General features: G+C 40.7%; 1 protein-coding gene across 1 annotated transcript; it reads right to left on the reverse strand.

The window, feature by feature from the left end:
- Positions 1 to 269: 269 nt before the first annotated feature.
- Positions 270 to 25,718, reverse strand: cd4-1 (CD4-1 molecule). The gene is made up of 12 exons (XM_083661306.1): positions 25,677 to 25,718; positions 15,843 to 15,965; positions 8,777 to 8,853; positions 7,348 to 7,432; positions 7,065 to 7,226; positions 6,806 to 6,952; positions 5,545 to 5,790; positions 5,027 to 5,410; positions 3,007 to 3,279; positions 2,377 to 2,480; positions 1,679 to 1,728; positions 270 to 807 (listed from the first exon to the last, which is right to left on the reverse strand). Exons 4-12 carry the CDS (start codon positions 7,403 to 7,405, stop codon positions 777 to 779), a joined length of 1,455 nt encoding a protein of 484 aa, XP_083517432.1. The 5' UTR covers positions 7,406 to 7,432; positions 8,777 to 8,853; positions 15,843 to 15,965; positions 25,677 to 25,718; the 3' UTR covers positions 270 to 776.
- Between the last annotated feature and the right edge of the window lie 464 nt (positions 25,719 to 26,182).

A 26,182-nucleotide genomic window follows, 5' to 3' on the forward strand; every position in this document is an offset into this window, starting at 1 on the left:
GGCCAGCAGATCAGTGTGGTTGTACTGGGCAGCTTCCAGGTATGAATGTGTGTGTGTGAATGTGAACAGGGCACCCCTGAAAAAGAGAGCATTGCTCTCAGTGAGACTCCCCCTGTATAAATAAAGGTAAAAAAAAAAAAAAAGTATATACTGTATATACATTATATACAGTGTGTATGTATGTATGTATGTATATATATATATATATATATATATATATATATATATATATATATATATGCGGATATCACAAAATCTGCCATGATACGATATACATGTAGATTCAATTCAGGGGTCTGCGATCGATTTTAGCCAATATCATATGCCCATTTTAAAACAATCAGCACAATATATAGCTACATAATGTAATACTTCTCAAATGGCAATTATTAAGCGCCTTCATTTTCCCTAAATTGATTCATCAAAGACCCTATGGATACTCTGTAAATAAATGGAACAAGCAAGGTCTGTAAAATTAAACCAATTCCTTTGAGCATTGAATAAGTGGTACAGTGATACAAATATAAAGAAAGAATCCAAACTGTCTGTTATGTAATTGTAAATGTTATTTACAATTGTAATATACAGTTCTGCTATAATACAATCTGAGGACAGTTCAACAGCGAAGGACATTCTTTGACAACGTTCAGTCCCTCATTGAAAACAGCTACCAGAGGCGCATGGTTTAGTGGACGACAGAGAAGTCCATCTTATCTGGACAGTCATTCAGGTGGTTGTGTTCTCCTCTTGAAAATGTCTTTCTGAGGTCTGGAAGATTAAGTCCGGTGGAATCCTTTTGGCTTGGGGCTGAAACATAAAACCATGCGTTGGGTTTGAGGTACAGAAAGAGAGACGGCACTACAAAATAAGAGTGTGGTGTTACCAGTGTTGGGCAAGTTACTTTCAAAATGTAATATAATACATATTACTAGTTACTTTCATTTGAAAGTAATACGTTACTTTACAATATTACTTTCTGTGTAGAGTAACTCGTTACTTATTACACTACTTTTGCATTACTTTTACCAAAACGACAGCAGCAGCAGAATGACATCGCTGCCCTGGAACCATCCCCGAAAAATAATTTCAACCGCCTTGAAGTCAGTGTAAACAATCCAAAATTCTAAATGTTATTCTTTTCCTTTGTTATTGTCATCTATAGTGGTTATTTGCATAAAAACAAATAGGTTTGATTAGGAAATGATTGTATCTTTTTGAAATATGTGCTTTGATTTAATAAAATGTAACTCAATTTGTTACTTGAGAAAGTATCTGGTATAATATTAGTGAAATCCTATAAGTAATAAGTTATATTACTGAGTTACTGCTAAAAGTAATATATTACATGTAATACCGGTATGTTACTTTTGTAATGAGTTACCCCCAACACTGGGTGTTACACAGACACACACATAGACGCACGCACACACCACACACACACACACACACACACACACACACACACGCGCGCGCAAGCACGCACGCACACATTGAGATTTTAAACCTGATGCAATGAGTGTGAATATACTGTATGTGTTTGGAGGCATTTTATAGACGGTTTCAACTTGACGACATAAACATTCTAAATTGGCAATAGTCTTACTTCCTGTTGAGTCCAAAGTGTTGCCTAGCAACAGAATTCTGCTGAAACTGTCTATTAGTCCAGGAAATAACTTACTTCTTGCACCGACAGAATTTATGCTTGGAGTGTCTTGTCCTCATCTTCCACTATATGTCAGAGATGAGTATGAGAGAGAGAGAGAGAGAGGAGAGAAAGAGAGAGAGGGAGATGAACAGAGATGCTATATGTCAGAGATGAGTATGAGAGAGAGAGAGAGAGATATGTCAGAGATGAGTATGAGAGAGAGAGAGTGAGAGAGAGGAGAGAAAGAGAGAGAGTGAGAGAGAGGAGAGAAAGAGAGAGAGGGAGATAAAGAGAGATACTGTAAAGAGAGAGTGAGATAGAGATTTTAGCATGATAGTGTTATAAGTAATCCAGTGCGCTCTGAGTTAGCCTCGGTTCACACCAGGCGCTATTCAGAAGCAGCACTTAAACAGAAGCCGAGTGCCACGCAAAACCGCTCACACCAGGAGCACCTTCATTGCTCGGCGCTGCCCTCCTCCCGCTCACAACATGCATTGACTTCATGCCCGGCAGCTCGGGTGCAGCGCGCTTGAAAAATAGAACAGAAGATGAAACTATCACTGCAGCGTGGCTTCAGCGTGGCGTGGTGGGGCTGGTGTGAACGGTCTCGCCTGTTAACGAGGACTGCCGAAATTAAACTGCCATAGCGCCGCGTGGCTTCGGCGTGGCTTCGGCGTATATGGCGTGAACGAGGGACAGAAAGGAAAACGATGGCAAAGTTTCGACACTACCTGTCTGCGCCGTCGGAGAAGGATGACGATGACGATGAGGAAGAGGAGGATGAAGATGACTGCGGCACCACATATGGTCACCAGCAGCCACACGCTCGTCTGGGCTGCGCGCACACAGAGACAGAGATAGACAAATATATATAAATAATAATAAATATTTATAATATATACAATATATATATAATATAATATATGAAGAGTTCATTTGCAAAGACAGGTATCTCCCTTTGGATTTTTTTTATCATTTTATTTTATATATTGATGTATTTATACTGTAAATAATTTATTTTTGGGAAATTTTTATTATCAATCATAACTAAAACATATTCACCTGATGATTTTCACATAAATCACCTCAATAATGTTTTCTATGTGCACTCCAGGGAGTATCAAACAGATGTTTGTTCATTTTAAGGATGGCGTTTACCTGTTTTTGCAAATTAACTCCTCATATATAATATATAATATATTTAATATATAAATAATAAATATATGCAACGTACACAGAGTACACAGAGATAGACATATGCAACATACACAGAGTACACACAGTTGTCAGTTAAAGACGGTGGCCACAAGGTGACATGCCCATGTTATATTTCCTGCCTCCTTCTCACATCCTGTGCTCACCGATCTTCAGCGACATCTCGGCTGATGTCAGCTGCGTTGTGTTCCGCCACAGCTCACACTTCCACCTCTCCTCACCACACTCTCCGTCTACCACTTCCGGGACGGTGATATAGGCGGGGAGACGGTCAGATCCCAGGGAGGAGGGCAGGCACCCCTTCTTCTTGGCTCGGACCCATTTCACCTGCAGGCCGACGGGCAGCGGACGACCCATGCTGCATGTCAGGTTGACCTGCTGGCCAGCCGGTATCTCCAAACCTGAGGAGGAGGAGATGACTGGAGAGAGAGAGAGATAGTGAGATAGAGGAGGGGAGGGAGATGGAGAGAATTGTTCAAATAAAACTGGTTGCCTCTGTAACATAAAGTAAGAAGACAGTTTTACAAAAAAAGTCGTAGGCTATAGAGTACAAAAAAAGGACAGAAAGAAAGACATGACATGAAAAGTTTCCAGTTTGAATGTCTGAGCCCCTTACATCTTCTCTAGAAGGTTAAACATGTTAAGGAAAACAAAAGCACAAGATTTAAAGGAACACTCTGCCCATTTTCAACCAGCTTTGTATCATTAGAACATCAGTAGTATATCAGAAAACTGTAAACAGTTTTGAAGTCTGTCATTTAATTTGACAGTTATTGAGTGTTAAAGTGTGGACCAGTGACATCACTGGTCCACACTAACTCAAATTAATAACTCATTAACTCAAATCAACTGTCAATAACTGTCAAACTAGATGACGGTTTTGAAGTCATTCATCTAGTTTGACAGTTATTGAGAGTTGATTTGAGTTAATGAGTTATTAATTTGAGTTAGTGTGGACCAGTGATGTCACTGGTCCACACTTTAACACTCTAACTGTCAAATTAATTGACAGACTTCAAAACAGTTTACAGTTTTCTGATATACTACTGATGTTCTAATGATACAAAGCTGGTTGAAAATGGGCAGAGTGTTCCTTTAAGGGTGTTTTGTACAGCCAATTCTATTTTATGGACACCTTAACTCTGGCTCTGAGGGAAATCTTAACCTAAGGTGCTCGGTGCAAAATGGGCCCTGGACTCTCTGGGAAACAACTGGTGGGTGTGGAGTGAAACTGAAACGCTCTCCCTTCCCCCAACATTTAGCCTACTGTCAGAATAGCAAATACCGCGACTGTGTTTGTGTGAATGCGTGCGAAGTGTGAATAGGCAAAACATAATAAGGGTTAAGAGAGACTTTACTTTATAAATACTCAGAACACAAAGCAAGCAATTAAAATCATTGTGTGCCACACTGTTCTGGCAGAGGGAAACATTAGACCCTATTTAAAACAAGTGGAGCTAGACAAGTGTATTAGCCACCGAATTAGACACGCGTCACACAGGGGACACATAACAGACGCAGAGAGGTGGCAGAGAAGTAATTGTCTCCAGCTCGTTATGAAGGACAATTAGGAAGGAGGAAGGAGGAAGGGGACATGAAGAGAGAGAGATAAGGAGACTGTGATAGCCAAAGAAGTATATGTATATGTATATGTAGCAGATTTGGGTGGATCACACAGTCATGTTCAGACTAGGAGGCCAAATCTGATTTGTGAACTTTAGTGACCTATTAATGACTTTATCCAGATTGGTTTTATGAGTCTGGACGCTCCAAGTCTGATTTGTGTCACTTGTCCCAAACCACATTATGGAGGTAGTTTCCAATCTGCTTTCGACTGATGTTGACTTGAGTGCGGACGCGCAGATCCACCAAATCTGATTTGAACGTCACTCGCAACTCGTCATCAAATGCTTCTGCGCAGGAAAACCACGTCACCAGCGTACGTATTTACTGATGCCCACGTCGTTACCATAGCAACTAACGCAGATAGGCTGTTTAGGTCTGGACACGCAGATCCGACTTGAGAATCAGATGTGTGGCAGTGCGGACACACTCCCAAATCAGATTTGGGAAACCAATCAAGATAATGATGATTAATGACTTTATCAGCAAATCAGATTTGCCTGTAATGTGAACATGACTGCACAACATTTCGGCCCGACTTACTTTCCAACACCTCGACACGTACGCTCCTGTTCAGAGTGGCGCTGTTGTTAAACGTCAGGGTGAGGACATACTCTCCCCTGTCCGCCGCCGTCACCGCCCGCTTCATCCACAAAGACAGCTCGTTTGCCGCGAGGTCTGATGGAGTCAGTCCTCTCGCTCCTTCTGGCTTCCAGCTCAGCGGATCCTCCACGGAGAGGGTGAACAGCTTCTGCCGAACCCCGGGACTGAGCGCAGGCACGAAGCTCCAGTGGCCTCCCTTCAAGCCCTTTGCTTTGAAGTTTGCCCAGGAAAGTTTAGGAGCAATGGCACAGCAGGGGATTTTGAGACGGGTGGCGGGCGGGAGAGAGGTACCGGTATATATATATGGAGGAGCTGCGATGAGGTCTGGGTAGGGAGGGAAAGAGAAAAAAATGTTTGAACTGTTTTTCAAACACACAGAGATGTATAACACACACAAGCGCGCAATAATCTTAAAAAAAAAAAGTAAAATTTAAAAAAAAATCTGACTGAAAACTCACCCAGGACCATAACAGAAATTTTGACAGAGGATTCTATGCCACCGCTTGTCACAACACAGGTCCACTCTCCATGGTCTCGGCCTGTGACTGTGACTGTGAGTTTCCCTCCATTTGCCCTTTTCTCTCCCTGGGGATTGAGCCAGTGAATCTGGGGCTGGGGCTGAGGATTACCTTGAAGACTCGGTACCAGGCAGGTCAGAGATAGAGACTCCCCAGCCAACACAGGCGTCTTTGGTTTCATGCTCACTAGCAGATCAATTGTGGAGTGGGGATTGAAAGGATTTAAAGTGCAATTATTATTATTATTATTTGCTTCTAGGTCAGCTCCACATTAGCATTAAAGGAACACTCCGCCCATTTTCAACCAGCTTTGTATCATTAGAACATCAGTAGTATATCAGAAAACTGTAAACGGTTTTGAAGTCTGTCATTTAATGTGACAGTTATTGAGTGTTAAAGTGTGGACCAGTGACATCACTGACATCACTCTCAATAACTGTCAAACTATTCATCATTCATCTAGTTTGACAGTTATTGAGAATTGATTTGAGTTAATGAGTTATTAATGTGAGTTAGTGTGGACCAGTGATGTCACTGGTCCACACTTTAACACTCAATAACTGTCACATTAAATGACAGACTTCAAAACCGTTTACAGTTTTCTGATATACTACTGATGTTCTAATGATACAAAGCTGGTTGAAAATGGGCGGAGTGTTCCTTTAAGTCGACATGTTGAGAACCTTGTCTTTTCAGGAACTAGTAAAAACTTTTTTTTAGCTTGACCGCCTTGCATTTTGAGTTCGTCCACTTGGTTTTTAAAGGGTGTTATAAACTCTCAAAGACTTTGTCTCAACCGGTGGTCGCACTTTATTTGGATAGTCCAATGTTGAGAGTCAAGTTCTTATGAAGTGATTACAATGTGTCACTAAAAAGTCGAAAGTGTTTCAATGATCATTTGTTTAATATAATAATGATGTGAAAAGAAGTTTATAGATATTCATTGCCTGGTCTAGGGTTGGGGTTCATGTTAGAATTAGGTTCAGATTAGTGTTGGGGTTAGGATTAAAAATGATGTCAGGGTTAGGATTAGGTTGAGAGAGATGCATCTGATGCAACTGACACTTTGTTGACATCTAGGGCTACCTTTTGTTGCCTGGTGGTTACTCAACTGGACTATCAACACTGGACTATCAACACTGGACTATCGAAAGTCCTCATATGAGGGTTGCTGATCATGCCACCTTGTGTGTGCCCTTACCATTGATTTTGGATAGTTTATATGTCTTGGAGGAATGAAAAATCTTAACCCTCCTCAGCACACAAGTGAAAGTTCCAAAGTCCTCATCATGGACTTCTTTAATGACGAGGGAGTACCCAGATAAGGACACCTTATCTTTCCATCGTCCTGTAACACAGGAATTAAGTCATTACCATATTGCCAAGACTGACTTAATTTGCATTTTATATTTTGATTGTAAAAACATTCATATCTGTGAATAATCCAATGTAGTATTCACCTTCGAGGGTCGTCATACCATAGGGATTGCTCGTAATCACTTTATTGTCGTCTGATGATTCGTCTCCAAAGTACCAGGTCACGTATTTGTCATTTATATTCAAAGGCATAGAGAGGGTGACCTTCTTCTCTCCTACCTGAGCGTACACATTCTCCACGGCCCCTAGGAGAAAGAGAAGGGATGTTATGTGACTGTGCACAATATCAAACTGCCGCGATGGAAATCTAATAATCTAATAATAATCTAATAATCAAATCTAATAATCAAGAACACGGCCTCCTACCTGTTGATGCCTTTAGCAGAGCAGTGAGGATGAGGAGGGATCGAATGCACTCCTTCATTTTGCTCACACGTCTGGAAAATGTACCCTGAAAAATGATTAGTAGATGACATATTCGTACAAATAACTGTTTACTTTGCACATAATATATATATATATATATATATATACACAAAGAAGTCTTGTCTGCTAGCAGCAGATCATCACGTGCCTTTACTGTACATGTAATTATTGCCAAATAACACACTTTCCTTTTGATAAGCAATTGTTACACTCCCCGTTACCCTCAGGGTCCCAAAGGCACGCACAAATCGCTCGCGAGACAGTTTCTTCCCGCAGGCCACGAGACTCCTGAACACACACAAATAGCTGCTACCATTACGTACAATATGAGGCCATTTACACCTGGCGCTAACATGCGTTTTCTGTGATCAGATTGCAATCAGATTGTGTTTTATCACTTGAAATGCCAAGTGTAAACACCCACCAAAACGCATTGAAGAAGGATTGCAATCTGATCGGCCAAACCACCTCCGGAGGTGGTCAGGGATGCATTGTGTGTACACATTGAACACAAGTGTAAACGCAATGTGTCCTCTCAATCTGGATACACCAACTTTATGCGGATTGAGAGGACAGCCATTTCTGCAATCTGATTCCAATCAGATTTGAGAAAATGCATGTTAACGCCAGGTGTAAATGGAATCAGGCTGAAGTGATCAAATACAATCTGATTGCAATCTGATGGCAGAAACCACATGTTAACGCCAGGTGTAAATGGCCTCTATGTTCAATTAGGTCTATGCTAGTTGCACCTGTGCAAACAGAATGAATGTGTGTGTAATAACAATAATATAACTAGGTTTAAATTATGTGAGAAAGAAAGAACTATGCTATTTGCACATATGTGCAGTGAATATGCCACTGCTTTGGCGTTTTTTTTTATTGCTTTACTGCCTTATTGTTGTTTCTCTTGTATTTCCTGCACCTTGTTCTGCACTATGTTGTAACGGAGTCTACAGCACAAGAATTTCACATGTGATACTTACTTACTACGGAGTGACAATAAAAATCTTGAATCTTGAATTGTCAAATTTAGCAGAAAATATATTTGAAAAGTAGCATTCCAATAAATCTATGCCCGTAAAGACATCCTGACTTTTATGCCAAAATTCTGCTTGCAAAATGGCATTATGTCAGCGAGAAGCAAGAAGGGGTTTGTGGTGGTCTCAGATTTCAGAAGAGATTTGACAAAGATCAAAGAGTTAAGAGTTCAGAGAGACGAGAGTAGGCGGCCTGTGGTGGGCTTTGGATGAGAAGTCAAGAGAAAGTCAAGTGAGAGAAGGGAGGAGGAGAGATGGAGGGTGTGTGTGTGTCGGGTTGTGGTGGGACCCTGATTTAGTGAGGTGCAGATTCTTATCCCGATCCTCACCTCTTCTTCTCCGTCTCTCTCTCACTCACACCCCCTCTCCTTCCTCCTCTGTTCCACGAAAGACGGATTCCTCCACGCTTTAACAGAGAAAAAACAGACCACATCATCACCGGTAGTACACTGTGGTTTAAGGTACTGTATGTTTCTCTCCCTGTCTCCCCTCCTCTGTGTCTCTCTTTTTCTCTGTGCTTTACTGTATAGGTACAAAGAAAACATCTAAGATTTTTTATTGTTGTTGCATTTATAAAAAAACGAACCTTAACTTGTACCACTGTTCCTTCAGAAGTTGTAGTTTTCATAGACTGTGTTACATAGTGGATTGCTCTATTGCTGACAAAAATGTGTTATTGTAAGTCGCTTTGGATAAAAGCGTCTGCCAAATGAGGTAATGTAATGTAATGTAATGTAATGTAATGTAATGTAATGCTATAACACGGCTTGAAAAACAGATTCTGACTTGTTTGAGAGATCGTGGATGCAGGTACACAGGCCAAGCTGTATTTACATGGTACGTTTGTAGTCAAGGCCACCTCAGTTGAGTTCAAGATAAAACAAGACTAGGTCTTATCAAGTTTGAGTCAGGACCTCCTCCAGGGGTGTCAAACTCAATTTCACCCCGGGCCACATCAGCATTATGGTTGCCCTCAAAGGGCCAGTTGTAAATGTAACACAATTAGGGATGGGGGAGAGTACTCGGGTACTCGAGTACTCGTTTGTAACGAGAGTACTCGAGTACCGTTTCCGCTGTCCGGGTACTCGCCCCACCCCCCTCCCCTATAAAAATGGCCGATCTAACGTTAACAGCGTCTGGTGAATCGCCAGCAACACAGACGTCCATGTATATTAACGCAATCTATATTCAGCAGATGTAAAATAAACAAGATTTGATTGCAGTTGTTTTCCGTTCATGGCCAATTTATATATAGATGTGCAAGCAAAGATGTTAACGTTAGATGTTTTTTACTCGGACGGACCACTTTGACTAACGGACCCCTGACAGTACCCAGCGAGCATTTTTCGGTTGAAAAGACGTTTAAAAAACGTTTAGGGTCAACGTTGAAAAAACGTGCAAGGAAGGTTTGAAAGTGAAAGTTTTTTCACCCACTATTTGCAGACGTTTATTGAACGTTCAGATTTAGACCATATTTCACCAGGAAATTAAATTAAAAATTCAGCAGCGCACACGGGATTCGAACCCCGCTTTCCCACATTCAAGCCAGCCCGCTCTACGCGCTGAGCTATATATTTTCTTATACTCTGTAGAGAGCTGGGCACATATATACTCTATCTCGCACACAACTTGTAGACTACATGATTGTCGACATCGGAGGACAAGTTATTTTATGTGATGTGTGTACGAGACTATTATATTAATGTAACAGACTAAAATTATGTTGTGTGTGTGTGTGTGTGTGTGTGTGTGTTGTCTATAGGCTGTAGCCTATGGCTTCAGAGGTTAACTTCATTTAACACCAGAGACTGAGGAGGTACACAGAGCCTCGTATACAGTCTGTACAATAACATAGCGTGCCCAGAGCACCTCGTTCCGCACTTGGTGCAGACCGGTGCAGACTTGCTTTGGTCTAGTCTAGTCAGTCACGGTTAGTATAGCTAGCAAGTAAGTACTTGCGTTACTGCGTTGTTGCAGGAACTGAATTCATTATTTTATAGTATTGCGCTAAACTATTAACCATAGTTGTGTCCTGGAAGCTTTTTGCTGGCACCACATAGCCTATATAGTCCCATATTTATGATATTTCATGTGACATAAAATGCGTTGAAATGTAGTTTTCGTATAGACCAGATTTCAACTCTCAGTTACACAATAAAATGGACAAATGCCAATTCACACACTATCAATATTGCCTCTATTCCAAGCTACAACAAATGTTTTAACAATATGATGCACCAAATTGTGTTTTTTTACACGTTGACGTTGTAACCGCATTTTAGCCGGTTGAAAAGAGGGTGAAATTAGGTCTTAGACGTTCAAACCCAATATCACCCAGATTTCAACTAAAAATCAACGTTGAAAAAACGTTTTGTGCTCGCTGGGTAACTTTGTTTACCATAGCCAAACGTTCCGTGTTTCACCACGGGCGGGGACCATCACTCGGATGTTGTTGGTGGTTTTTGCGGTTAACGTTAGCGAACATTATTACTGTTTGCATTTATCATGTTTGCAGTTATCACTTTTTGGCAGAACACCAGAGTTTTTAATAAGTGGATTTACTTAACAGTGATCAAGAAGCAGTATGGAATGATTACCGACATGTATTGGGAATTACTTTTACTGAGGTAGGCTAACGGCTAACACCGGATCACCTTATCACAGTCAATCTGTAAAAACTAAAAAGTGCACCAGGCAGCGCTTTTTCCATGCAAAATTGGTAATGTGTGTGAAGTTGCTGTGAACAGCCCCATACAAAGCAGATCACCCCTGCTCTCATCACAGGCATTTGGCGAATGCTAATGGTAACTGCTTAACATAGCCAAACTTAGGATCTTTCATGTGTGTGTGTCGTTCCCCCGGGGGGGGGGGGGGGGGGGGGGAGTACTCGAGTACTCTTTCATAACAGAAGGAGAGTACTCGAGTATTTAAATCCCTTACAATGCCCATCCCTAAACACAATATAAATGTATCTAGCCTACTTGTTATCACATTTCATAATAGCCTCTGATTCGGTTATTATTGTTTTTTAATAATAACTTAATACTTAGTAACTCGCTCTGAAAGCAGAATTATAGGGAAAACAATGGCAAACAGACAACTAGTAGCCTACAACTATTATTCCATTTAACAATAGCTATTTTAAGCCATATTGCGAAGAATTGTATTGCGCAAATTGTATTCTTTGCTAGCTCTCGCGGGCCACATAAAATGAGGTGCCGGGCCGGATCTGGCCCCCGGGCCTTGAGTTTGACACATGTGTCCTAGACCAACTGCAGGTTGAAGGTGAGGCTAAGATCAGAATAAGCTTATTTTTCCAGGTCTTATTTGAGACCAACCATAAAATGTAAGCTTTCCAAATGGATACAAAACCCTTCTTGTCAGTGTTTGGTGTTTTGTTGTGCAGCATTAAATGTGATATGGAAAGAAGAGCAGAGAGGTGGGCATATCTTACGATTTGCATGTAGTTATTTCAGATTTTTTTTGTATTGGTCTCAAGTAAAACTACCGCAACTAACAAAGCAATATCTAAGCCAAGAATTAGGCAGCAAAATAAATCGTCCAAACACCGGTTAAATACTTTAAAAATGTAGTGGTGCTGACCAGTCCCGCTGAAACGGGTGTCAACCGGGTGAGTTGGCGAGCTCGGAGCGCCCTCTAATTGTCCATGAACTTCTGGAATATTTTGTCAAAATTAGATATTTTGTGAAAACTTTAGACGGTATTTATGAGTCACATAAAAGTTTAATATTTTTTGCTTTCCAACTTTCCTTGATGGATGAATGGAAAACAATTTTACTTTCAACAAGGTTTGGCCTGTGATGGACATGACCTCTGTTATACGCATGGAGAGACTTAGGTTCCTGAGAACCAATGCACTTAGAAAGTTTGTGACTATCTGGGACCCATTTTAGTTTACCTCAACGAGGCTAGGGTTGATGGGTGACTCACCCGGCTGGCTTCCCATAGACCCCTTGAGTGAGATCCCAGGTATATCGTTTACAAGAACTTAAGAACCTTAGGTGGCTGGCGGCACCACTTTGTAATGTTGATTATATTTTTTGTTTTGTTTTGTTTTTGTTTTGTTTTTCATTTCTTTCCCCGGTGTCTGAGCCTGTTTGTCTTGTTTGTGTTCTATAAAAATGTAAAATGTGAAAAAAAAAAAAAAAGTTTGGCCTGGTCTGGTCTAAACCTTGCAGCTCGCGACCCTGTAGTATTCCGGGGGACGTTTATTTTGACAATGTAGTCGTCTGTACTGGGCGACTCTGGTAATTAATAATATAATAATAAATGATGGAGGAACCCTCCTCCATCATCCTATGGGATATGCGGCGGATATCTCTATGTCTCCAAGGGTCTATCAATTATATAAAATGTCATGTGTAAAAAGTGTCATAGCACTTTATCAAGCTGGATGTTTCAAATGAATTGTAGTTATATGGCCCAATATCGCTATTATTATCTACTCACCCCCATGCCGATGGAAGGTGACGTTTTTTTAGCCCACAAAACATCTGTGGAGTTTCACAGCAAAACACTGTTGCGGAATTCTCCAAAACAATTGAAGTGAACGGTGACCAACTTTCAAACAAAAAACAAACAAAAAAAAAACACCATTGCTGGCAAAAATGTGTTATTTTAAGTTGCTTTGGATAAAAGCGTCTGCCAAATGACGTAATGTAATGTAATGTAAAAAACAGCTAAAAACAGGGCGTAGGGGCTCACCAGGTAGAACGCGTACCACCAACGCTTAGTACTTCGCGTGGCCGAGCCGGGTTTCGAATCCGTCCCGTGGTCCTTTGCCGGATGCCATCCCCTCTTTCCCCCCCCCCCCCCCCCCCTCCTGTCTATCCACTGTCCTATCCATTAAAAGGCAACCCCCCCCCCCCCCCCCCCAAAAAAAACAAACAAACAAACAAACAAACAAACAACACCACCACAGAAACCCAACCCAAAACAAAACAAAACAAAACAAAAAGCAAAAGGGTGTAAATGTCTTTTCAAGTCAACTTGTCTTCTTGGGGCTTCTGGAGACCTGGATTATCATTGTTGTTGTTGTTGTCGTTTTTATGTTTGAAAGTTGGTCACCATTCACTTCAACTGTTTAGAAGACTTCTGCAACGGCGTTTTGCTGTGAAAATCCACAAATGTTTGTGGACTAAAAAAACGTCACCCCTCCTTCTATCGGCATGGGGGTGAGGAGATAATGACCGAATTTTCATTTTTGGGTGAACTTACACTTTAATACTGATACCAACACATCAGTTATTATATAGCATTAAAATCAAGGTGTTTATATTCATTTTTAAAGGTTTGGCTAATGCTCCATTGAGCCATACTGTATACGAAAAGCTGAAGTAAGTATTTTCTGCTCCTTCACATTGAGGATGAATTCTTCTTCAGGTGTGAATCTGTCAAAAAGAAGCGTTCTTCTTCATGGGTAATCATAACCCTGGGACATTATTGCACTCAAAATACAAGACGTGTACAATGAGTGATAGAGTAGCGACAACACAAATACTTCAATCACACAAAAAAGTTTTTAGTTCGCTGCATAGCCCGTACAGTAGTTTGCGAAGAAAGCCTCATCAATCAATGGACTGCATCAGAGCCGTATAATAGAAGAGTTCCGACATCTCCATTCACTCCAATGGACCAGTTTTTTTCCAGGAAGTAGAAAGTGGAACTCTTGAGTAAAAAGAAGCAGCACTGTCGAGTTGCAGAAAAATAAACAGTTTGTGTTGTACTGTGAAAGGGTTTTTCATCCCTTGAATCAAATTGTACATTATCAGCTTTATTTTAGCATGCAAACGTAGCGCGAGACCCATTCCTGGCTGTTCATTGGCTAATGAGTCTCGCATTTTGGTCCTCCGCTGACGCCACTTTCCTACTAGAGGACACTAGACTGCATTAAATAACGCAACATTAACCCATTGCTACCTGATGCAGCATTTGCGTGTATATCCCTCATTTGTGTGTGTATCCCTTTAAGACCGCGAACCGCGTTAACGCGGTTCGCGGTCTTAAAGGGATACACACAAAAATACTGCATCGGGTATCAATGGGTTAAGCACTGGCATTGGATTTGGTGTGCTGTCAAGGAGAAATGTTGCACAGCAAATGTTTTAGGTGTGTGTAGGCTACATCTATAAAAGTAACCCGGCAACAAATACAGAGGAGAGAGACTGGAGAATGAGAGTTGTTGACGTTAAACAGACGTTCAAAGACGTGGCACCTGTGGAGCTAACCCAGAAATGCAGATGATCAGCTCAGGAGTTGAGGTGGAGGTTGAGTGAACAGATATGGGGGGAGGGGAGATTTAGAGGTGAAAGAGGCCAGAGAGAGAGTTGAGGCAAAAGAAAAATAGAGCAGAGACAAGAACATGCATGCATTAGATTAGACTTTATCTGGTCACCCATATTCAACTGATTTAATTAATTTTATATCCACTGTTATTATTTTTTGTCCTCTCAATGGATTATATATGTATAGTGTTTGTCTGCAATTTTAGCAGGCAACAATGCTACCAACCTTTCACACTAGTGGGAAAAAAGGATGAAAATTAGTACCGAGATATGTTGCCTGGTTTTGTTCCCGTTATCTGCCAGTATGTTGCACACAAATATATATATATATTTTTTTTATATGTTTTGAGTGCTATCTGCTTAGTGTATGACAGAGGCAGACTACAAGAAATGTCAGGCAGAAAATGTCAATGAAATATGCTTTATATACTGTATAAGGTTCTCTGTCAAATAAATGTCCGCAAGCCCTGGTAAAAGTTGCTATTTTGTTATGAGTAAATAAAAATGTGAACACTATATTCCTAGTGCATTGTACGTAACATAGCGGTAGTGTGTATTAGGCTACCAGCAGTCCAATTTTGGAAGCGCTTTCATATTTTACCCAAGCACGATGCAAGAAAGTCAATGTCAAAAACATTCATGTAATGTTTTTTTTTGTTTTTTTTAGCGACAACAACTTTGATCAAAATGTGTTTCTGTGTGCATGCAAAAGTGTGGTGGGATGCTGAGGTAGCCTATTGAGTTTTGTCTCATTCTCTCATATCCAATTTAATATTTCAATTTTGTAAGCTCACTATAAGTTCACTACAGCGTTTGCGTCTCAAGATCTCGTCAAGAAGTTTGATTAGATATACTGTACAGAACTCATGACTCTTCCACCTTCCTGGGCCTGTTAAGGTTGCAAGGGTTCATGATCCTAGGTAGGACAACAATGTCTAGTAGATAATACATATATAGCAAAAATCTAAAATATACTTATAGATTTATTTCAAACATGGTGAAAACAAAAACAAAACAAAGATAAAAAATAAAAGAAATATAGGCAAGAAGTGCCAAACAATCAGTCAATTGGAATTCACAGCATACTTACAACTGGTGATGACTGCTCAGTGTCCCCTCTGCGATTCAGCGATGATCCGGAGCGGAAATGTTGAATATCTAGAAAAAAATCCTCTTTTTAAGCGCTGTTGCACCTCCCTCGCCACTGATTGGTCTGAAAGAAAGCACACGGTTGTCGGTCAAACCCAAATTCAGAATAATGACCCTGTGATTGGTTGTCGAGCGGAAGAGGGCGAGATCTCTTCACTAAACTTTCCTCTGCTACCTGAAAACTCTTTTAGCTGTTGGCTACATTTATGTGTGAGGCCTAAAATGTTTACGCTATATTGTTGTAATATAAATAAATGAAACAAAACCATTCATTTTGGCAATGTAAACATACCATATTTTATTCAGTGACCGAAAAAAGTAATTCTTTTTTTCTAACGTGATAAATGGATGTAATCTTAATTGGGTAAAATTGTTATTTTACACGCTGCCTGATAACATAAGTCACAAAATGTGTGAAGGGTCTCCTTGGACCTGTTATCTATCTTTAGCACATTCTAAATAGCACACGGGTGGCTAACGGCCTAATTTATTGTAATTGCTCAGTTGATTTTCCCCCGGTCACATAATTGTACTGATTTAGCTGCATAATTAGTGTATTAGAATTCAAGCCGTGAACTGTTGGCCCAGCCTTGGCAAAAGCGGTTGATAAACACAAATTAAAAATGCAAGTGTCCCTAAAAAAAAGTAAAATATAGATAAACCTTGATCAGAGGGTTTAATAAGCATTATAGTTTTAAGGAGTTATAATATTAATCATTTTCGATCCAAAGGACACAGAAACACAACACATTTAATGTCGTCCCTTATATGAAACACACCAAGACCAGTAGCTTTTATTGACGTATGGTCAGAGTTGGCCTTCCATGAGTCTAGATTTTGTGAATAGCCTACCTGTTTGTTTCACCAAAATCAACTACCGTTCAATAGTCATTCATGCTCATGATGATCAGAAATAACAAGTCTTTCACTATTTCTTAGATTGCTGACAAATGCTGTTGTGCGGACACTGGCAGCTACAAATGGATGTTAAAGTTGTATAAACTCTTCAGAGGGATGCGCCAAATTGGTCTGATAGATAAACCATCTGTTTTTCTGAAAATAGATTGAGTCCAACGGCAACAGTGTATTTATAAAATACCGAAAAGCAACACAAGAGCAAAAGCAACATACGCACGAACATTTGAATTGGTATTTCAAACACAGCACTCAACAGTCTGTTCATCTTAAATTCGTAAATTCATATTTATCATCCACAGAACACTTCACCACTCATGTACATATTGTATATATTTACTCGATTTGATTGCACTTGCAACTTTGTGATTGTCTTTAGTTATCTTCCTACTTCTTATCTCTGTATATTGATGTGACCGCTACGCTGCATACAGACACTAAGACAAATTCCTCATGTAACTTGCATACTGTGGCAATAAAAGTGATTCTGATTCTGATCTTGACCTTGTTCTCTGATACATTGTTAATTATTGATCATAATCAAGTGGATTGAAAATGACTAGGCAATTAGGGACAGCCTGAGGGATCTAACAGGCGATCCCAAAACTGGAAGATGCCGGTTTTATCAACCATGATATTCAAGATACTGAACCCAAACCCGCTCCCAGTGGAGCCACTCTTGGCGGACCGCACACTATGATCCCAGTGCTGAACTGTGTGTGAGAGCTGAATGCATTAGATTTGATGTTTTTGTAACAAACTTTTTCCAATACTATCCAGTTCAAGCAGGGATACAGGCCTGCAGTTCCACTCCGGATAAAATCAATATTTCAAATTTCATTGTGTCTCTCAGAGATGTAAAGAAGAAAAAAAAAACGATTCTCAATTGCGCTCTATTATGCAGTATGTATTACACTCTGCGTAATATTGTGATGCAGTGAAGCAATTTCACCACTTTTTTCTTCACTTTTTCTCCCTTTAGGCTACATACTGTATATTGGGTAGATGTACACCTGTGCACGCACCAGCCCGAACACCTGCTTGCGCTTATCTCTGCTGTAGAGTCCCGTCTGCACTCAATACAACGGTAAGCCTTCAGGAGAATACAACATCTGTGGGTCTCTCTTTTGTTGGGGAGGTTTATTGTCGTCCTTACTAAACGAGTAGGCTACGTACACAGGGATTGTTACTCTCACAGTATCACCGTACAATTATGTTGATCTTAGTTGTGTTGAAAAACAGACCAAAGAAAAACCCACCTCTGATAAACATGTGTACATGTCACGGGGATTGTTCTGATCCAAGGTTTTGTTTGCTATAACCATCAACAACCAAAGAAGACTGGAGGAATGTAAATGAAGTTGCAACAACGGCAACCCCAGTCGACGCATGTTTTCTTACGTTCTTCTCTCGCAAAACCTGAAAACAAATCTAAAATCTCCACATTAATACTTGATGGCAGGAAAGAAAAGTTTGAAAAATAATAGACTTTGCTTTAGTGATGGGGCAGATTTCAGTGGGTCAGCAACAGACGGAACAACGTAATTAAGATACGGACGCTTGAAGGTGCACCGGTTTGAGATTCATTTGAATACAAACTTTCGTTGTCTCGCAACATTTCTGTTTTCAGGCATCACAGAAAATAGCGATACTTTGTCCTTTTAATGCACCCGATAAAACGATGAAGTGATCTGCCTGAAAACCCTTTAAGATCCATGGTAATCCATCAACAATAGCTTTATGGATCAGTCGGGGAGCAGAATTGTAGAGGCGCACCGAGGTGGTTTAGAGACGTGAACCACAACAAGGACAAAACAAACATGTCGCTCGCGTCTCATCTGTCTTCCTGAGGTTTCTCTTTGTACTACCACGATGAAGGCCCCAAACCCTGCTTCTGTTCCCCCTCTGCGCTTCAATGTGATGGGCCTTCTGCTTTGCTTCTGACAGCAATATTAACTTCTACTTTAGATGTAAACAAGCTCGTGGATTTGACAAAACAGTCCTAGCAAAACAGTCTCCTTGCAGGACATCTCCTTGAGTCTTCCACAGAGGAGAAGCAAAACAGTCTCCTTGCAGGACATCTCCATGAGTCTTCCACAGAGGAGAAGCAAAACATTCTCCTTACAGGACCATCTCCATGAGTCTTCCACAGAGGAGAAGCCAAATTGGACTGTTTTCAATCTACAGTGGATACAAACTGGGCTGCTATTCCAATGGAAAACACCTGAAAGTGCAGGACTCCCTCGTTAGTCAGACGCCTAGCGAGGGCGTCCTGTACCACAACATGTCATTTCTGATTCTGAAAGAGACAAAGACAGATAGTGTGGGCCCAGAAGGCAGAAAGAACGGGTGATTCACTATTTTCATGTATCTCCTACTTCCATAAGGCTTCCCTCCCCATCACATCTTTGCTGTGTCTGATAATTTCATGGTCGCGTCACGTTAGACACAACCAACGGCAAGCAGCCAAAACACTAGAGGATGTTTGAGCTCTCCTTTCAGAAATGGGGAGGCACCTACTAGCTTGTACTGTATGCGCTACGACGGTCGCCCTTCTTCACCGTCTCTCTCTGTGTTTCAAAAAAATAAACACTAAAATGTCAGTGGAAAAAAAGGTTGAGAATCAGAAACATTCTGTGACATTCTGCTCAATGACTGAAAACATGTCGTCTGTTTCATCGCAAGGGGGAACTTCATTCAGGGCGGTTTGAAACCTCAGAGTTGTGAAACAGTAGAGAGGAACGCAGAAAACGTTGCTTTCTTTTCTCCCACTCCTTATATTACTCTATGTTAATCAGGCTGCTGCAGAATCATCATCATCAGAATGGAAACATTGATTTTGATTGTTGATTTGATTGAAACATTGATTTCTTTCTATATTTTGTTAGCCGAGATTACGACGCATGAAACACCATCACGTAAACTGGAAAGGAAAACAAAACAAAAAAAAACACTAGTTCTTCCACAGTGAGTATTAATGACTTTGGTTGTATGTTCTGAGAATCTTCACTGAGAAATGCAATTTGAGAGAAACCAGGCCTCGTTATTTTTTACGGTAAGAAAACTGCCTGACAGCTCAGCAACTGACAGGGCACATTTCATGTTGAGACATATTCACACTAAAGCTGTGATGAGGTTGAAGCTTTCATCACACGAGGCTTTTATCACAACATGACATGTGTAGATGATTGGAAGAACAAACTAACATCTAACATCGAAGTACAGATGCTGTTGCTCAGCGCCTAGCTTGGCGTGTGCAGCATCAACTGCTGCTGTAGCCGAAGTTACTACAGGCCTGGAATAATGAGGACAATACATCATTCATTTTATCAAGAAGAAGACGAGATCCTCTCCGCTATACTAGCTGTCTCTCTCAGCATCATAATAACACTGTAGCCTGTTTGCCAAAAATGTTTGTTAGCGTTGTCTTAAAGGAATAGGTTGCCCCAAAAATGAAAATTCTGTCATCTCGACTCACCTAGGTCTGGAGCCAGGCGACTAACAGTACTCACCCCTCATGCCAAGTGAAACGGCGTCCACCCGATATGCCGACCACCCGCAGTGCCGACAGCCCGCAATGCCAACGTTATAGGTTTAGGCATGGGGGGTGGGAGAGGTTAGGTTTAGGGTTATGGTCTGGGGGGAGGTTAGGTTTAGGCGTGAGGGGTGGGAGAGGTTCGGTTTAGGCGTGGGGGGTGGGAGAGGTTAGGTTTAGGGTTAGGGTCTGGGGGAGGATAGGTTTAGGCGTGGGGGATGGGAGATGTTAGGGTTAGGGTCTGGGGGAGGTTAGGTTTAGGCGTGGGGGGTGGGAGAGGTTCGGTTTAGGCGTGGGGGATGGGAGAGGTTAGCTCCAGCCGGTCCACCGACACGCTGCACACCGCCTCGCTCAGCTGGTTCTGCTTGTGGGCTATCGGCATTACGGTCTGTCGGCACATAGACGCGGCACCAAGTGAAATATGTAAAATGTGTTAGTCCACATAACACACAGGGAGGTTGGCCAGCACAGCTTCGTAGCGGCCTTCTCCAAAGCAACTGAAGTCAATGGGGACCAGATTTACAAAACACCCTAAAACTCTAAACAGACAAACAATCACACTGTGAACAGAAAGACCCAATACAGCATTATTTGTTGCATATCGATCAGCTGTAGTTAAGATTTGCACTAAATGATGGTGTGAATATAGGTCTTTTTGGAACTCGACTGGTCCCCACTGACTTCAGTTGCTTTGGAGAAGAGTTGGAGATGGAGTTGTGCTGTGTGTAACTTATACGGATGAACTTCAGCTGTGTCTCAACTGGCAAGAGGGTGAGTAGATGATCGAATTTTCATTTTTGGGGGAACTGTTCCTTCAAGTCTGAACAATGCTAGCAAACATTTTGGCAAACACAGGCTACATACAGTGTTATGATGCTGAGAGAGAGAGCTAAGATACCGGAGTATAGCGGAGTGGATCTCTTCTGCTTGATCAAATACTGCTATCTCAATCTAACTTTAAAGGAGTTCACCGAAAAACATTACAGATTTATTTTGCACATGATCTCACACATTTCACATCATCATCATTCTCAGACATTCATTTTAGTTGGACAGTTATTGAGAGTTGATCTGAGTTAAGTGGATACAGTACTAGTCAAATGTTTGGATACACTTTCTCATTTAAGTGAATTTGTGTTCAAGCTTTTGACGACTGGTACCATAATGTGGGAAATCATGTACAAAATAAATCGGCATTGTTTTTCCGTGAAGTTCTCCTCTAACTGAAAAAAGATGGACTTCTCTCGTCGGCTTTAGCAACCGATTGTGAGAGAAGGCGAGGCTACACATGAACGTCGGCTGTGTGAGATCACCAATTAGATGCTGACCTTGTCGAATGCAAGGAAGGATTGTGGGAGTTTACTGTAACAAAAACTCCACTGAGCTCGTGTGGAAAATCATAACGATGTGAAACGCTCAAAATAATTCCACTGATGCTTTTATCTGAATTAGATACGCACTTAAACCAAAGAAACCAAATAAAAACACAAAATAAACGTTTCTGAAATACCACGCATCATTTCTATAGTGTACTGGTGTATATAGGGGTAAAGGGTAACACTTTGCAATAAGGGTATATTAATGAACAGTTATTTAATGCTGATTAATGGTTAGTTCATACTTAATAAGCATTATCAGCTTTGACCGTAAGCTTTGGCAGCTAGACAGTCATACGTCGACCCGTCAACACGTCAAACACTTTTGGGGGGCTGCACGAAAGCCTCACCGTGCCACGTCTTACGCCAGAGTATAAATTCAGCTTTAACCTCGGTGACTTCACGCATCGATCCGACCACACCTTAGTTAACATGAACACCATTAGTTAATGAATACTAAGACACATTAGTGAACTGTTAATTAAGGGTAACTGAACTATAACCCTTAATTAATGTACCTTTATTGTAAAAGTGTTACCGGGTAAAAAGTCTCTGTTGACCAATCGACCCATTGACTTGAATGGTCCCCATGTCACCATGTCGACGATGATGACCCAGGTGGAAACACAAGAATGAGGGACAAACCTCAGTTCAACGATTCTCAGTTTCTCTTTGAACGTGTGTGTGTGTGTGTGTGTGTGTGTGTGTGTGTGTGTGCGTGTGCGTGTGCGTGCGTGCTTGCGTGTGTGTGAGTGAGTATGACTGTTTGTATACGAGAGAGAGAAGTGAGAAATGTAGGTCTTTATGAAGCTTTATGAAAAGGGAATCCTAGTTTCTCACATGAAAACACCCCCAAACTGCAACAAGGTCAGGGTTGCTGTTATCACGAAATTGTGTTTAGAAGATAACAGAGGAGAGGAAACACCTGCTACAGCTGGGTGATCGCCTTTAGAAAAAAGGTGACACACACCACCTCTAAAACGCAAAGCGTGTACCGTCACAAAAATGTTTTTGCTTTTGACAGAATAACAATAAATAATGTATGTTTTGTTCAAGGACTTCTTCTAAACTGAGCGACGTTTTCCGATTACTGATGTAGAACATCTGATGTGAGTGACCTTGTCATATTTATCATATTTCTTACGCGCGCTGCGTATCTGATGTGATAAAGTATGGCTGCTCAAATGTAGACTTACAGTCAAACACACAGTAACGTCTCCTTAATTGGCTCTGATTATAAACAGAGTACGAACATCAATAGCTTGTTTGCCATCACTGTCATATAGAATAGAGTTAAACATAATTGTGCAACATTCAGCTCTGTAGGCTATATATACAGCGTGAACTAACATTACAAGGGTTAGAAGTTGATTCCTACTTCAGCCGTTAATGCGGATGAACTATAAACCCATGGTACTTTAATAAGACGCCTGGATAAAAAGTGTTCGACAAATGCCGAGCATATTTTCCTGTTACGACGTTTTATAAGCATGTGTTTACTGGGTAGGTTTCTTGTACAGTACAAGCGCATGTGCCAGTCCAACCATATTAGATCAGCCATTTTGATATTTTCTGAATAATGTTTGATTTGACGTTATTTCATCATTTCCTATTTGGTTCAGGTCAGCTCGTAAAATACAGAAGTCTTGGCAGTCATAGGTTGATAATATGCAGACTTTTACTCTAATATATCCACTTAGAAAAAGAATGGACTTGCTCAAAAATGGAAAATCTTAATACAACGTTTCGGTACAAGGCCTTTTTCAAGTATGTACTCTAATATATCCAGAAATTCTACGTCACATTTGAGCAAGACTTGGGCTTCAAGTCGCATCATCGCAACATTTAGCAGTTGATAAAGTATATAAAACAGTACAACTGCTTCATAGAGTATACCTCATTCTTAATGCCTAACCCTTAACCCTTTGTTTTAGTTCAGATTGATTTAGGCCCACAAAAAGATACAGAGACTGACAATATTTGCCAATATGTTCAAAACCGACGACTAAACGTGGCTCTAACTCCATTTTGAAGCCGGAGGTTTTATTGATATCATTACGGTTAAAGGCTGTATCGAAGCAGAACTGTGTTTTAAGTTACAACTGAAGGAAACAGTTATATTACACTACCACCACTCAAAATTCAGCTATTTGTATGGTAAACTCACTGTTGACGTACCCAACAGATATGGACAGATATTTTTTTAACAAACAAATAAAGACCGATATGATGAATCCTTAAGTGTTACCTAGTTATGGTCACATACAGGGGCGTAGTGGAGGGTAAATGCAAGTAAATACAGTTTACCCACCATTTTTAAATGAGGTTAACTGACCTACTGTATTTTCAGATCAACTGTATCATTCCATTTCATGTATTTATTTGTATAGGGACAGATACACAACATAAACATTAAGTCAACGTCTGATGACATGTATCTCAGCATTTGTAGCCTGGGCTAATTTGCAATGCCCGTCCCTAGATGTTATTAAAAGCACCTGTTAAAAACAAAGTACAGTCAAATGCAGTAAAATATACAGGAAACATAAACAAGGATATGATGAAAATCATAAAAATCGGTCAATCAGTCAGTCAATCATGAATCAATGAGGGAAAAGGAGGTGGGTAAACTACTCACCTTGGATAGCTTACCCACCTCTGTATTTACCACTACACCCCCAGGGTCACATAGCTATAGGTCTTACTCACTTGGCGCGATAAAAAAACGTACGGTTTTTAAGCCCGAAACAAAGCTCTCATGATTATTCCCCGTTAAATCTGCTTCAACATTTTGAACAAGCAAATTCTTTTGTGTTCATAACCGATTTTTTTGTGCACGTCTTGAACGAAAGGTCAAAGTAACACTTTAATATGTAATACACTGTCAATCCACCTGTTATTCACAAACACGCATTGTTTGCTACAAAGTATCTGGGTAATTCAGTTCTTAAATATAGTTTCAGGTAGTGTTTAATAAAAATGGTTTGGAATAACATAGATGTTCAAACGCTTCAGCGATCATGTGCCATTATAAGCAGACAGTCTGCAGGACACAAGACTTTACAGCAGGCTGTTGCCCCTGGTGACTGTTAGGCATCAGAGGTGAACAGGTACAACATGGTTATAAAGTGTTATAACCAGTTATAACTTTTATAACCCTACGCTTAATATTTTCAGGGATTCGCTCCACATTACTGCCGTAAACAGAGGCAGATCAGTCAATCTTCCAACACAAAAGTCAGTGGCAACAGTTGCCAAATCTGCACGACCGTCATCGCGCTTATTGCACAAGTTGTAATCTTCACACAATATCAATAACGGAGAAACAGAGAATTCTATTTTAGGCATTTCTGTTGTAAAGTTGTGAAATGTTGAACTTTCTTTAAGGGCGGTGGCCTGAGAAAACAAGATCAAGTCTTCTCAAGTATCAAGTCACAAAAGGGGATAAAATCCAAGGCCAAGATCGAACACTAGAAGAACTTGAGTATTCTTCGAGGCCGATGATAAAATACAAGGCATATTTCACTCAACAATGCTCACATAAACACTATTCATCAGTGTTGTTTTTCAGCAGAATATTAATATTATGATATATCAAGAGCACTGGAGATATTCAGACGCGTCATTTTCGGGGCGATATGAGACACAAACAAACGAGATGAGACAAAGTGATGGATGAGACTTTCAAAATGTCAGACACCAATAAGACCAGATTTGAACACTACAGTACCACCTTAGCCCCTCTGTGTCCCTTCCCCTCCATCTAAGAAAGGGTCCCAGGCTGTGACAGTGAGATACGACAGTATTTCTCAAAACTCACTGCTCTAGACGTCAAAGACAAACTTGCTATCCGTACTTTTCTACCATCCATTAGAGAATACCTTGCTTGTAAATCAGCATTTGATTAGTAGAAATAGTGAGTACCGGTATAATGTTTTGTAGTACTCACGTGTGTGATGTGCTCAGTTCAGCGATGAGCTCTGGTCTGACATTTCGTAGGCTGCCTGCACCTTAGCAGCGTAGTCACACACACACACACAGGAAGTTAGTGACACTATGATCCTATCCTCTGTATCGTATATGTGCTGATGGATTAAGCCTACATAGAGTACAGTCAGACAGAATACACACAACAATCTTACACACAGTACACACAACAGGAGGAGATACACCACGTGTACATATAAGATTCACATTACATAGGTGAATGTTACAAAATAAGAGAAACCTTAAAGGGAGAGTTCACCCCAAAATCAAAAATACACAATGTTTCCTCTCACCTGGAGAGCTATTTATCCATCTCGTTTTGATGTGAGTTGCAGGGTTTGGGAGATAGCGGCCATAGAGATGTCTGCCTTCTGTCGACTATAATGCACTTGGCTTGTGGTGCCAAAAGGGAGAATAAAGTGCTAAGCTAAGCTAAAGTTATATGCACGCTTCCTTGTCGAAAGGGAA

This window comes from Poromitra crassiceps (assembly GCF_964638095.1).
Source record: "Poromitra crassiceps genome assembly, chromosome: 26".
Taxonomy (NCBI): Eukaryota; Metazoa; Chordata; class Actinopteri; order Beryciformes; family Melamphaidae; genus Poromitra; species Poromitra crassiceps.